General features: G+C 38.6%; 1 protein-coding gene across 1 annotated transcript in view; it reads left to right on the forward strand.

The window, feature by feature from the left end:
* The window catches only part of LOC126297690 (protein MON2 homolog), a 224139-nt gene that overhangs the window by 149122 nt on the left and 58914 nt on the right, over nucleotides 1-16103 (forward strand). Inside the window, exons 22-24 of the mRNA XM_049988806.1 lie at nucleotides 2198-2360; nucleotides 2442-2588; nucleotides 14678-14806. Of these exons, the coding sequence (XP_049844763.1) occupies nucleotides 2198-2360; nucleotides 2442-2588; nucleotides 14678-14806 (439 nt within the window). The remainder of the gene's footprint in view (nucleotides 1-2197; nucleotides 2361-2441; nucleotides 2589-14677; nucleotides 14807-16103) is intronic.

A 16103-nucleotide genomic window follows, 5' to 3' on the forward strand; every position in this document is an offset into this window, starting at 1 on the left:
ACAAACATGAGATGTTGCTAGCCTTCAGATGACTCCATACCTCACAGAATACACATACAACCTCAGGACAGTGTAACATGCTGTATATTTATCTGCACAAGTAGTTTTCCCCTAAACATTATTTTGTTGAAAATTTGTTCTGGCATTAAACTTATAAAAATTTAACTAGTTTGAAACCAGTAGAATGTACAGGTGGAAAAAACTGGTTTTTTGATGAGTTTTGTATATCGTGTATGTGGATTATGTACATTTTTTACTCACATTCATGAAGTGCTTATAGTGGATACATAAACTCCCCCAGAACTCCTGTACATTCAGAGATAGCTACTTTAATAGCTGAAATCTAAACCTGTACAGTTTTCCATGTGTCATTCTGAGATTTTTTTCATAATTTTGGCTGTACCCATTGTATGGGAAGTGCCCTTTTCTTAAAGACCTGTAGACTTTTTTCAGCATACTAAAATATTCCTCCATGCAGAAGATGCACTTCAAATATCTTACTCATTGTACTTCATTTACAAATCCCATATCCTTACTTACAACCCGCTTTGACACGTACACAATACATGTCAGATGCATAAATGAGAAAGCAGCCCAGCAGATATATAATTTGTTGTAGAAATGAAACATCATCAACTTTTTTGCCGGATTGTGACACTGGACCTTAATGGTGATGAATTGGAGCATGGCCCGAACAAACTCTCTTGTGTAGGAGAAATGGACTGACAAGCACTTCGTTGTTTGAGTAGGTTTCTGTATAATAGCTAGATAGGGTGTGTAGATTCTATAGAGTGTTAAAAAATTTAATTTCCATACTGGCAGGTATTGTACACAAAAGTTACTTTGAAGAACATAATGTTGTGATGTTTTGACACCATCATTGTGCCATTGTACAGCCTGTAGCACTGTGCTTTATGGTCACAGTATGTAATATGGAGACATGGAGCCACACACATTAAGAGAACTGTGAAACGTCCACTTTGTTTATGGCACAGTGGAAAGTAGTGGTTGAAGAGCTCAGTGAATGTACCATGAACATCACTTTGTACAGAGATATCTGCATTATGATGTGTTTACTGCAACCCGTGATCAACAGCATATTGACAGCATGCAGGCTCAATGCAAGCAGACCATGGGTGATGCGTATGCTTACCTTTAAGGAAGACATGCTGTTACACTTTGATAACAGGCCTGAGGCAAGTACATGAGCCATCATTGCCAAGTTTGTAATTCACTGTAGTTTATTGCTGAATGTGTTGTGTGAATAGCTGCTTCATCCCTCTCATCCTTCTTCAATATAGGCACTGGGATTGGATGATTGTCCATGTTGGCTTGAGTTTGTATGCTGGTGTCTGCCACAGGCTAATAAAGACCCTAAGTTTCCTGAAGCTGATTTGTTTATGATGAGGTTCAATGTTCTTGGGAAGGCATGTACAGTTATAACAACTTGCATGTATGGGTGGATGAAAACCCCCATACAATAGTTGTGGGGTCATCAGTGACAGTTTTCAGTAAAATTGTGGATTGGTATCGTGGGTGACTACTTGTTTGGGCCCTACTTATTGCCTCTTCAAATCAGATGGCCAGTGTACAGACACTTCTTGCAAGAACATCTGCCAAAATTATTGAAGGAAGGTTCCGCTTGTATGAAAGGGAGGCTGTGGTTCCAGCACGATGGTGCCACAGCACACTTTGGAGAACCAGCACATGCTGCATTAACCTGTAATTTCAGAAGTCAGTGAATCAGCCACGTAGGACTTGTAGATTGGCTTGCAAGAGCTCTGGACCTCACCTCATTTCTTCTTTTTCTGTAGCTACATGAAAACCAAAGTGTACTCTACTCCTGCAGACTTGGAGGGGGAATTAGATCTGAAAGTTCTTGCAGCAGCCCCACACATACAGAACACATCACACATTTTCCATCGAACATGGAATCACCCTATAGATTGATTGGTTCTTCATTTTGGCAGTAGTGTGTTACAAATGCCAGTTACAAGCCACTAATAAATAGTATGTATGTCTGAGTTCGAGTCAGAATGTAATGCCAACATTTAAACAATTGAGTGAAAAAGTTAGAAGGTAATGTGAAACGTGAAGCTCTTATAACTGTGGGCTTAATGATTCATATTAATTGAAACTGAAATATAGTTATTGTTTTATGCTTTCAACTTTTGATGTTCTTTTTTTTCGTATCTAGATTTTCAACAACAGATCTTCTGAAACTTTGTGAGATTCTGCAGAATGCAGTGGCTATTCCTGTTTTGGGTGACATATCTCCATTTGTTCTCCCTACTGTTAGTGATGCTGGGCTCACACAACTTCAAGAAGGTGTTCTTCACTGTATTGAGCTGCTGAAAAAGGTTTGTACAAAATACACACAGCATGTGAAATACTATTTCCAGTATAAGAACTTATTACCGATTCATGCTGTGCTTTTCCAGGAAGCATTGACTGGCCAAAAAAATATGAAGAAAATGATTGCACCAATATTTGATCAGCTTCTAGCTTTTAGCAAATATGCTTGCCAACCTCCCGTTTTTGGGAAGGCAGACACAAAGAATGGAACGCAAGTTAAAGGGGCTGCAATGGTTAGTATTCACATTTGATAAAGAAATAATGGTGTTCACATCTGTATAACTGATGTATGTTATAAAAATCTTATGTTGCTTCATATACTTAAATTTTTTTTTGGTAGCTACAGACTTTTAGACAAAATGAAATTGCTTTTCAGCTGTCTACTTACCCTATTTACCTGACACTAAGATGACCCTGAGTATAGGATGACACCCCACCCCCTCGTTGTTAAGTGGATTCTCAAGGAATTTTTATTTTTAAAGTATTCTGACTAGTCAAATTTACAAACTCTGTTATTAATGTGAAGTATCTTAAAATCTGCCTAAACAGTTAACACTATCTGTTTTAAATAGTCATGGTGTTTTCTTTGATAGAGTATGTGATACTGAAAGGCAATTCATTTTTCATTAAAACCTGTGGGAAGTCATTGAGCTAATATCGTTCTGCATCTTAACGTAAGCCCCACCCTCTTTGCCATCATTAGGCACCAGTTTGTACTTGCTTTGAATTCTGCCACCCATGGAATTGGAAAATTCCTCATATCTCTAGCAGCTTCATTTGGATAATTTCTCAGGTAATTGGGAAATCTTAATTGTGTTTCTCTCGCATATATAACATGCCACTCCAATTCATGAAACTTTCCCTAATTGGGTCCCCTGAAAGTTCAGCACATGGAACTGGTGAACTATAATTCTTCATCTGATGCCACTTGATAACACTTGTTTCTGTGATATCTCATTTTCTCCCTACTGCAAGTTGTTTGTGGTCCCTGCATTATTAGTTTTTTATTGTCAGCATGAATAAACACTGTTATCAAGCAGTAGCTGCTTCAGCATCATTATTGAACCTCACATTTCATGTATTATGCCATGTTTCAGGTGTCCTCTTATAGTAATGTGTATTATTACTGGACATTTGTCCATTTGTAAAGTCGGTTTCAACTAAATTTAGATTCACATGATCTACAATTTAAATATGGTAGATGTTTATAAAAAGCAAGGTATGTGAGATGTATTCTCATGGTTGCTGCCCACTTGCCACTACTCTGTCCACTTTCGGCTATGCTGGTGCTACTGTACCCCCACCCACCTTCCTGACACCATCAAACTAAATCTGTGTGTGGCCTCAACTACTAAAACTTCATCTGTAAATGTAAGACACAACCCCTATGTAAGCTGTTACACAACATAATAACATTGACTTTAGCATCCAGAGCTTTATCAGCAAATGTAAGACAATGCTGTATTTTTTCGAATCATAAATTCAGAAAAAACCATATCTTGCAGTTGGGTAAACAGAGTAAACAGTTCTCTGAGGAATCACACTAATGAATAAGCAAAAACACACATTTGCCACATGGTTGACAATTCAAACATTGAATTAGCACATAAACAAGGCAAGGAACTAAGTAACTCTGCTTGCGAACTTCAATTCCCAGGACATGCAAAACACACCTACACCTTCAGCTAGATTGCCCCAATGTTGTGGTCTGACTTGTATGAGGGAGAGGGAGCCACTGGGAGAATAATGTGGTTAAGAACTCATAGATCTATAAACGCAACTAAACAGATGGTACTAGAAACTGTGTGTTGAAGGTGATGGTTGCGTGGGACGGGGTTAGCAAAGGTCGGTGTAGAACAGCAACTGTCAAAGACTGAGGGCATTGCATAAGCAAATGATGTGTTGGAGGGGCACTTCTTACCTACACATTTCAGAGAAACAGGTATGGTGGGATACATTTCAGATGGCATTAGTTGTGAAGCAGCTTCTTAGGTCAAGCATGCTGTGCTTAGCAGTACATATTCTGCTACTGAGTGGTCAAACTTGCTCTTGGTTCCAGTTTGGCAGTGGCCATTCATGGAAACTAACGAACAGATAGTAGTTATTATCACATAAAACATCCATGAAATAATAGCAGTGGAGCTGGTAAACTATGTTGCTTTCATAGGCAGCGGCATTTTTTAATGGGATTGATTTCACCAGTGGCAGGATGAAAATAAGAGGGTCATTCAATAAGCAATCCCCACTTTTTTTTTAAAAAAAAAAAAAGCCATTAATATACAAACATGTTAGTTGGTGCTTCACATTGTTCTGTGCACTGGTGAAATTTTGAACCGTTCTGGCAGATGGCACAGCCATAGTACAGCGTCAAAATGGCATCTATGTACGACTCACATTGCAAGCAGCATACTGTTATTGAATTCTTATGTGCAGAAAAAGGAACTGTGGTGAACATCCATAAACGTTTGTGTGCAGTGTATGAGAGTGCTGCAGTTGATAGGAGTGCAGTTGGGCAATGGGTAAAGCAGGTTACAGCCCCAGGAAATGCAGAAACAGAGATCCCTGATCAGCCATGCTTGGGGATATCCTGTCAAAGCCACTGCTCCAGACATGCTGAATCATGCAGATGCAGTTATTCGTGCCAACCAGCGCGTCACAACTGGACAGTTGGCTCTACAGTTGTCGATCAGCATTGGAAGTGCATCTGCGATGATCGAGACTCTTGGATATTCAAAGAAGTACTCTTGACGGGTTCCACGAATGCTCACAGCGGACCACAAGATTCAAAGAAAGGCCACTTCATCTGAATTGTTGGAGCATTTTGAGACCAACAGTGAGGCTTTTCTGTCATGGATCATGACGGAGGACAAACGCTGGGTGCACCACTTTGCACTAGAAACAAAAAGGCAGTCCATGGAGTGGCATCATCCTCATTCACAACAAAAGAAGAAATTTAAGACAACCTCCTCTGCTGGAAAAGTCATGGTGACAATCTTTTGGGATTGTGATGGCGTCATTCTCGTGGGTGTGATGCCAAGAGGGTCAACCATCAATTCAGAGGCATATGTGAAGACTGAATAAACTCAAGAACTGTTTCCAATGTGTTCTATTGGACAAGAGTCCAGCAGAAATCTCGCTCCAACATGATAATGCATGCCTACACAAAAGTTGTGGGGTTGGTCATAATTGCCTTATCCACCTGTACAGTCCAGATCTGGCACCCTCAGACTTCCATCTCTTTGGGCCGCTTTAAGATTCTCTATAGGGAACACACCTTGAAGACGACAAGAATGTCAGCCAAGCAGTGAAAATGTGGCTACACCAACTGGACAAGAGCTTTTACCAGCAGGGAATACATGTTCTCCCATAATGTTGGCGTAAAGCCATAGAATGTGATGGAGACTACATAAAAAAAATAGGACATGGACAAGACGTGTTGGTGTACATAGTCACCAAATTCTGGCTCTTAACAATAAATATTCTCTGAGAAAAAAATGTGGGGCATTACTCATTGAATGACCTTCGTATGATGTCTTGGGTGTGTGCATGAAAAAAGTCTTGTACCTCTGTCTTTCACATAGGTATGACACATGTGCCAAGGGGTCAGAATCAGAAGTGGCATAAAGATGTACTAGGCTATTTTAAAGTTTAAGTGGGGTGAGGATGTTTTACCAGCTTCAGAAACTTTGTGTCGTAATCTATCTTATTTCCCTTGCGTATCCTTGACCCCAAGTCACTGTCGAATGTGACTTGAAAGTAGGAATTATTTTCTCTCAGTACTTAAATTGTCTTGCAATTTTTATTGCCGATACACTGAATGGAACAATTAAGGACGTGGATACATGAATTCACAGTTTGCAAAGGTAAACTTTTAATCTAATTAAACATTGTGGGGGATATTACTTTCTTACAACGTAATGTTCTTGCTTATGTTACAATTAGAAGCTGCTATTTGCATGAAACAAAGCAGCCATTTGGATGCACTTTAATAACTTCTCTTATGTCTTGACTACATTTTTATTTCCAAAATCACCTTATACATTTCGACATTCTGTCATTTTCAAAGGCAGTGTTATGTCATTCATATAAAATTGTTCATTAGATAACATTTATCACATCAAGTTGTCGATCAACATTTGCACTTGTTCTGTGACTGAGACTGTTAACGTGATCCAGTGTATCTAATGAACAATTTTGTATGACTGACACAACACTGCCTTTGAAAATGATGGAATGTCGAGATGTGCAAGGTATTTTTGGAAATAATCAAAGTGTGGTCAAGACGTAAGAAAAGTTATTATAATTAGAAGTAGCACTAAAATACTGTACAATAGTGTTTAGTAATGTTAAACCATTTTGCTGCATTACTCCTAAACTGAATGTATATCTTTGACTTCTTTGTACTCCAGAGATCACTTTCTGCAAATTCCATGGAATACGACTAATGTAATTTAATGTAGTTTTCATTTGTCATAACATCTGCTGGCACCAATTTTTTGAACAGGATAGCATGAATATTATCCATGTCATTGCATTTTCATTAATTCCATCACACCACATTACACCCGTTTCATTTCATTTAACTTAATTTGGTTGATGTATATCTTTATGGTAGAGTCATATCCATTCCTCTAGTGGTGCTATTCCTGAAAGAGAACTTCTGGTTGTGTGTTCAGAAAATTATGAGAGTAATGTAAAAGGCATTGAATATATGGGCTGGTGTTGAAGGCATGCTTGAATGCCCTAGTTCGATGAACCCTCTGCCAGGAAGTTAAATGTGATTTGCAGAGTATCCATGTAGATGTAGATGTTGATTATGACAATTGCTTGTTACAAACAGAAGCTGTGAATTCCAATCTTGGTCTAGCCCCTAGTTTTCATTTGCCACAACTTGGCATAATTACTGACACATATTGTGCCATATGATTTTTTGAGCTCAGATTACTTCCTGTTTTATGCAGCTTTCTTGAAACAAAAAAAAATTGGAATTTTCAAAATTGAAAACTATCATTTTTCTAAATAGTAATGAGCTTTTCTCTCATACTGGATACACAGAAGAAGACATGTATCTGATAAATGTTCTTCAACAGAGATGTAAATAACGTTTCTTTTCTTATGCTGTTATTTCTGGAGAATCTCTTTCCCATTATTCTGTGTTATTTGCTCCTTTGCTAGATTCTTCCGTATCTAGACAGTACTTCATTAACTTCCGTTTATCATTGTGTAAGGAACGTCATTTCCTTTAGCTATGGTCCATTCCCAGTTGTCTAAGGTTTGTGCTTGATTAGCTGCATACTTTGTTTTCCGTGTTCCTGGCCTTGCACTATGTTCCTTATTAATTTTTTGTATCCAGCACCGTACATGCATTTTACGTCTTTAGAGACATTTTTGTCTGTTCATTCTGTATGTTATGCTGTACATAGTACCAGATTCCTCTGTTCATCCCCCTTATCACAATTATTGTGGTCTTCTTGTTTGGTCTGATTTCCCTGCCCTACAGTGCCCTGTAGATTTCTTCATTTATACTGTGACCTGTTAGCTACTACTCACCTAATTTCTCATCATTATCTGTGAGCTTCAGTAACTTACATGAATGTACTTTTCGGTGCCCTTCTTAAGCTATTTGCTCAGTCTTTCAGTTTTATCATTTTTGCTGTGTTCAAGGTATCTGTTGAAATAGCACCTTTTTAGCTCATAATCTCTTTTCATTATGTGTATTATGCTGGTGCATGGTCTAGGTATGTGACTCGTGGGTACTGGAGCCATTGAGGTGCAGCATTACAAAGAAGATACTGTGGAGGTGTGGATTGGGAGGCAGTGAGAAGTCGGTGGGCTAGTAGGTTAGCAGTGGTGAGACCTGTAGGGTTAAAAGAGCAAAGAATGTATTGCAAAGATAACTCCCATCAGTGTAGTTCAGAAAAGCTCTGGTACTGGAGGGAAGAATCCAGATGACACAGGTTGTAAAGCAGTCATGGAACTTGTACATGTGCTAAGCAGTATGTTGTGCCACTGGATGGTCAACTCTATTCTTGGCCACAGTATTTTGATGGTCATTCATTCTGTTGGGCAAATGGTTTGTGATAATGTCCACATAAAATGCTGTGCAGAAATTGCAGCAGAGTTGGAAACTGGCATGGCTGCTTTGACAGGTGGGCCTGCCTCTGATGGGATAGGATGAGCCTGTGATACGAGACTGGAGTAGGATAAGCTGGGTGGGTGAAGTTGGCAGGTCTTACTGTTGGGTTTTCTATGATGATATGATCCCCATGGCAACGGAATGGGAATGGCGTACTGCTCTATGCCACTACCACTCCCAACCACTTGTTGCAGGGGTGATTGGTCTCCTTTACACCTAAATATTTTTTTTCAAGTCATGTGCCAAGTTTTAAGTTGGTGCCTGCATTTATAGCTAGAAGGATGTGTGTGATGAGCAGTAACCTTATTTTCTGTCAAATGAGCATATCTTTTTGTGTAACCTTATGTTTTCATAGGTATTAATTTATATCTTTCTGCTCAACAATATCCAGTGTTTCCATGATGCAGTAATCAGCTGACCCTTACTCAAAGTAACCTGTGTTTTCAAATAAAATATTTTATGTTCATCAAGGACATTTTGTTGGCCTTTTATGACACATAAAAGCTTTGCACTGGGCTTGGACTTCTTTCCTCTTTCACAGATGGTGCTCTGTTGATTGGGTTTTATCTATAAAAGGAAAAGGGTTTGTTCCAATTTCTGTTCGTATGTCCTTTTAAGTGGTCACATATTTCAGAGTACTTAATTCAGAAATGTTAGCCGACTGTCTTTGCAAAGTGAACCTCATTGCTAAGTATGAAGTGTACATGGGAATAGTGTTTTAACTGTGAGGCAATTGCTGTTACTCACAGATGACAGGACTATAAGGGAATAACAGGTTGATGACATTCTCCATGCTAATATCTTTATTCACTCATTTCACTTCCATTGACAGCCAAGATTCATCCCTCAAACTTTTATTTGTTCCAAAATCTATGGTCCTAGAATTGTGCTTAATTTGAAGGAATTTTTTTTTTTCATTCGATTCTAAATTTATGCTTCTTGTTTTCTTCATTTTCATTATTGCTGTAGTTTACTACATATTGGCCAGCAGTGAACATCCTTGAAAGATTAATTTACTTTTGCTATTAGGCACTCTGCTGTTCTTTTTCTTTTTATGTGTACAGTGTTGTTGTCATCAGTAAAGAATACTTTTGGCTGTGTTTAACATTGTCTTGAAAGTCACTGATGTGTATCGAACTATAGTGGTCCCAAGAAACTATCTCAAGGAAATGCTTATGATACTGTATATTGTATCTCAGAAATAGTTAATACAAAAAATTGCTCTATTGCCTATGCTTTCTTTTCCCCCTTTACCATGTTTTCCAAATATGATCAGAACCATTCATTTACCACTATACTTTCCTATAAAGGATAGTTGTAAAATATGCAGTTATCACCCAGAAAAGGGTAATTAATTAATTTTTTTTGCAGGTACTCATCTATAGTCCTAGTATAAATTTAAATCCTTACTTCTCGGTACTGTAGCACACTGCCAGGGAATTGAAAAGAATATGACACAGCCCATTGACAAACTGAAGATGAACTGCACCATTTGTTTTCGCTCCTCTTGTGGTGTGCTACAGTATTGTGGCATGGGAATTTCATTGTGATTAAAGACTGCAGACACGACCTATGAGAGAAAAAAAAAATTATTTAACTTTATTTTTCCAAAGTGATACTTAAATCTCTAAGACTATCTCCATATGGTTTCAACAAAGTCACAGGTCTCTGATAGATCTAAAAATATGCCTTTAGGAAACTGAGAGTGTGTGTAGTGAGCTGTCATCATGTCTGCAAGTGCATTCTGTTGGTTGTGTTGTAAATAGAATATAGAATTGGTCTGTTTGCACAATACTGAGCTGCTTTTTCTTAGTGGAACATATTAAGTGCTTCTCAGTTTGACTTCTATGAAGGTTGCTTTATGTATAAACCCATATGTGGTACAACACAAGTGTTGTTCAGTAACAACATGGAAACTTATCCTGGTTGTATTGTCTATGATCCTGTCAAAACTTTTAATTACTTGTCCAATAATATTCTACTTGGAAAACAAAAATGTTGTACCTTTACTGGCATTCATGTGCAGATGGAGTTTTGCATTCATAACAGGAAACAGTGTGTCAATTTGAATAATTTAATTGGAGAGCACACATGGTCTGTCTGAATCATACCCAGTCTTTGAGTGTGAAAAATATATTGTATACTTGGTGGGATTTAGACCACAATCCACTTGTGCCACTATATATTTAGGCCACTGATTCTTCCTCACCAGGAAACTTCTCTGGAAGATTTCTTTCGGAACGGTCTATAGCTTCATTCTTACCTCCTGCATTATCTCGTTTCTACTTTCAAAATTAGAACCTTCAAGAATGTTCTAAATTTTGGAAATAACCAGAAGCTGCAAGGGAAGAATGTCTCCCATTGCCATTATCACATTTTGCACCTTCTCAACAACAGCTGCATTGTGAGTTATTTTTTGACCTTCCATATTGCTGGCTATTCTGTTGGGGTGTGACCATTTTGGAACTGGTTTTATACCACTCTTTTTATTTGTGTTCCACAATGACATCATCTTCAAACTTTTGCTGACTTTTACAAATTGTTTTCCTTTGAGAATCTTCTTGATGCAGGATTTTTACAAAACACATTTAGTCATCTCGTACAATAAATACGTGAAACACTTTGTGACACAACTGTAGTCCATGAGTGAATGACAAAGCTGATGACAGAGAAAAATCAAAAGTGTCTACATCTATTATGGATAATGACATCATCAGACTGTCATTACCAAGCATCAGAAAATTTGGGGTTGGATACTGACCGCTTGCAGGCATACATTCAGTCGGGTCCTGGAAGGTTTCTTTGAGAATGGTAGTCCATTCTTCATGGAGTGCTGCACTGAGGAGAGGTGTTGATGTTGGTCGGTGAGGCCTGGTATGAAGTTGGTGTCCCAAAAGATCCCAAAGGTGTTCTATAGGATTCAAGTCTGGACTCTGTGCAGGCCAGTCCATTACAGGGATGTTACTGTCATGTAACCATTCTGCCACAGGCCATGCATTGTGAACAGGTGCTCGATCATGTTGAAAGATGCAGTCGCCATCCCCAAATTGCTCTTCAACAGTGGCAAGCAAGATGGTGCTTAAAACATCAATGCAGGCCTGTTCTGTGATAGTGTCACACGAAACAACAAGGAGTGTAAGTAAGCCTCCGAATTGTACTGTTAGCACTACTCATGCTGGCAGATGACGTTCACCGGGCATTCGCCATACCCACACCCTGCCATCAAATCGCCACGTTGAGTGGAGTGACAAATCATGGTACACAATGTTTTTTCACTGTTCAGTCATCCACTTTTTACACTCCCTACACCAAGCGAGGTGTCATTTGGCATTCACTGGCTGATGTGTGGCTCATGACCATCCGCTCAACTATGAAATCCAAGTTTTCTCACCTCCCGCATAACTGTCAAAGTACATGCGGTGGATCCTGATGCAGTTTGGAATTCCTGTGTGATGGTCTGGATAGATGTCTGCTTATTACACGTTACAACCCTCTTCAACTGTCAGCAGTCTCTGTCAGTGAATAGATGAGGTCTGCATGTACACTTTTGTGCTGTATGTGTCCCTTCACGTTTCCACTTCACTTCCTCATCGTAAACGGTGGACCTATGGCTCTTTAGGAGTGTGGAAATCTGGTATTCTGCTCTCTCATGATGTCTGATGACTACTGAGGTCACTGATATGGAGTACGTGCAGTAGGTGGCAGCACAATACATCTAATACGAAAAATGTATGTTTTTTGGGGTGTCCGGATACTTCTGATCACATAGCTTATCTTTGGGGAAGACTTGGGTGCAAGACCTGCACTATTCACTCACCTAACATGACCTATTCCAGTCCAGGAACATGTATGCCCTACCCTGTCAGAGGCAGGGAATGTAGACATGTCGTGTTCCAACTATATTACAACTTCTTCACAGACTTTTATGAGGGATTCGCTACCAACCAGTGGTCCACCTGGTTAAAGACTGCTGTCAAGCTGTGACCAAGAGCAAAGTTGATAGCACAATGGCAGAGAATACTGTTGAGCACAGCTTGCTTGACTTCTGTGGTTGCTTCACAATCCATCCCTTGTGGATCTATCCTCAGCTTCCACTGCCCTCCCCTGCCCAAGTAACAGCTCACTGAGATGTAGATGGGAATTTTGTGTACAACACTGGCATGAACTACTTACACATGCATACCACCACCACCACCACCACCACCATCCGCGCTGGTGCCGCCACCGCCACCACCCCACCCTCGCATGCAAGTTAGTGTTTCGACATGCTGAATAGGAAGCACTACTTACACCACTTTAAAGATGATGGCAAGTGAAGTTATTCGTATTGGAGTTGTATAGCTTCTGACCAAGGAACTTATGATGCCATTGATATAGGAAGAAACAGACTCACAAATATTGGGAATGGCAATGGGTATCTTGTAGGAATTGTTTCGGGACATCCAATAAGTTACTAAGGAAGTTATCTGCTGAGGGTGGTGTTTAGTTCAAAAATCATTTTTGAATAAGAGTTATCAATTTTTAAATCTTTTTTAGTCACATTTCTGACTCTACACAGAAGTGCAATACATGTATGTGAGATGCTGCACCAGCTCACATTAAGTAACATGGTGATATCTGACAACAGAAATAAGAGTATAGCATTCCAATGTGTGCTATTTCTAAATTTGGATGTTAGCTACAATATATTGAATGTACATTGGAAATCAAGGTTTCTGCTGCATGGAATACTATGCTATCTAATTTTAGAGTTATTCAATGTGCAGACAGGCCACAGGTGCTGTAAATATTAAATTTTCTTTATCTGTACAGTACTTAATTTTGTAACCAAATTTGCACAGCTGAACAGTCATTACTCACTGAAGCAGGAATAGGGACATTGTTGTATTTACATAGATTTCAATATGGGTCAAGGATAGCTTTAAATTTCTAAAACCACAAAATAAATTTCCATTTCACCATATTATTATTATTATTATTATTATTATTATTATTATTATACTGAAATAAAAAATATCTATAAGGTATTGATTGTTCTGCTGCAACATGAATCTCACTAAGTTCATACTCTGTTACAATACTTTTAGAATCCATTTCATCACTTTAAACAATGGTGTAGACTTTATTACAAGTTAGTGATAATAAGGAATTGCTGAATGTTATAATGAGATTCCTATTATAAAATTTGAAACCAATTTGCCACATCACAAAAAAATTATTTATGCAATTGAAGATGAAGCCCATAACATTGTGTAAGTTAGCATGACAGTCTGCAAGTAGGGCGTTGGTATATGTACTGGTAGGTGCGTGCACTTGTATGTAATACAAACCTATGAAAACCAGATTTAAATCTCCTCTAGCCCCTTTTTTACACCCTTGTCCCCATGCATCCGACTCCAAAATGCAACTTTCCCTGTCTGCTCACTTGTACCACATTAGTGTTGTGTTTTCTTAGTGCCTCTCCATTCCAGTCTTCACACTCCCTGTCCTCCAACTCTACTTTCCCATCTTCTAATTCCTTCATTCACTCCTCCCAACAGAACTCCTCACCATATTTGAGATGTGATACCAGAAAACTATAGCTTGCTGGGACAATGAAGCCACATGTGTGCTTTTGTTAGCTTTTTAGCTTCAAGGAAGAGCGTTACCTGAAAGTTTAGCGATGTTTTCTATCTTGTTTTTGTGCCTGTTGACCACTTGAAGCATTGATTGAATGGTGAGTGGTTACCTTTACTTCTTTCATTATTGGTAACCTATCTGAGTGCCCTTCATAAATTTTAACTGATGACTCAAAAACTGTAAAGTTATTGGTAACCCATTCACATGAATCAAGTGCCTAAACACAATGATACTAGACTCAGCTAGAATGGTAACTAAACGAGCCTGCAACTGGGTTACAGCAAACACTTTCAAGCCTTAATCCCATGATGATTCATATTATGCAATTTCAGATGAGACTATTGACCTTCTGATACTTAGACATGTTTCATTACATAAATGAGTAATGAAACACCTATAAAATTCTTTGATGTCCTCAAGTTAACATGTAAAATCAGAAAATTTATCAAAAACCTTTATTCTGAGTTTTTTCTTTCCATAAAATTATCTAAACATATAAAGGGTATTATGTTTTAACTGTTATTATTATTATTATTATTATTATTATTATTATTATTTCTGTCTCAGGGAGAGTGGATGGCTGTGAATTACATTCCATTTGGTGAAAAGGCTTTGACTATGGCCATAGAGTTGTACAGAATCACTGCTAGTGATATGTCTGTGATAAATGCCTGTGTCCTGCACAAAATTATTTGTGTAAGTAGCTTAATTTCCTGTTACATATTGGATTTTTCTCCTAGTTTGTGTGTTAGTTTCACTTGTGAGTGAGTGAGTGAGTGAGTGTGTGTGTGTGTGTGTGTGTCACTCACTCATATGAAAATCTTTTTTCAATGACATTATTGAGTGTTTATAGTAGGTTGTAAGCTTTCATAGGTCAGTGATGAGTGCTATTTTTATTGGACTGTTAATGTTTTACAAACATTCAGGATGAAATCTCAACTATTATGTAGTGTACCATAATGATCTGTGTTGGGCTGCCAAAAGTGATGTTAAAGACAGGAGAGACATTCTTTCGATTTTCAAGCCTAATTTTGGAATAGTGCCTCTAATTTTTGGCCTGTAAAATCACACCAAACCTAGTCAAACTGTAATTGCTTTTATAATATTTTGATGTAAGAGCAGAAGAAGATGGCCAGTCATTTCAAAACTAGATTTGGCAAATCCCAATGGTCATAAAGGCAGATGAACCAGAGTGGTGTCTGTACTCCAGTGGAGCGGCCACAAAAGTCGTCCGACCCCAGTGGGGCGGTCTGTTTACATCCTCTAGGGCTAACCACCTCCGTTGTAACCACACTACTGCAAATGCAGTAACCAAAGTTGAAACTTTGGCTTGTGAAGCTGTCGTGAAGCATATGATAATCACAAATATACCGCATGGGGCTAATAATCCCTCGTTGACCGAGGTCAATGTAAGCAGGCTATTGGATTCTGAGGAGCCTGCATCATGTGCGAAACAAAAGTGTGAACCTGCCAGTACCTCAAAATCCAATTTAAATCACGGGCACAAACTCAGATTGAAACAGGCTTTTAAAATGGCAACCATAAACATACGATGATGAAGGTGGGCAAGCTAAAGCAAGCTCTTGGCAGTATGAGAGAACTTGGGATTGGCATACTGGCACTACAGGAAACAAGATTGAGGGACAAAAGCATGATGGAATCAAAGGGGTATGTAATTCTGAAAGGGAAACCCAGTGTTGGGGGGCCAAAGCAACCTTTTATGTTTGGCACAGCCTTTCTAGTAGATTATAGATACCTGCATAGTATCACTGTGTGGAAGGGCATAAGCAAGAGGCTGTCATATCTGACAATGAAAATAGGAAACAAAACCTATACAATATTAAAAGTACATGCACCAACAAATGATAAGAACAAAAAAGACAAAGCATTAACTGAACATTTTTATGCCACTTTGGATAAGGTAGTGACAGATGTGGACAAAAGAGGTGCCACTATTTTGCATGGAGATTTTAATGCGCAAATAGGTATGAAA

This window comes from Schistocerca gregaria, chromosome X, assembly GCF_023897955.1.
Source record: "Schistocerca gregaria isolate iqSchGreg1 chromosome X, iqSchGreg1.2, whole genome shotgun sequence".
Classification (NCBI taxonomy): domain Eukaryota; kingdom Metazoa; phylum Arthropoda; class Insecta; order Orthoptera; family Acrididae; genus Schistocerca; species Schistocerca gregaria.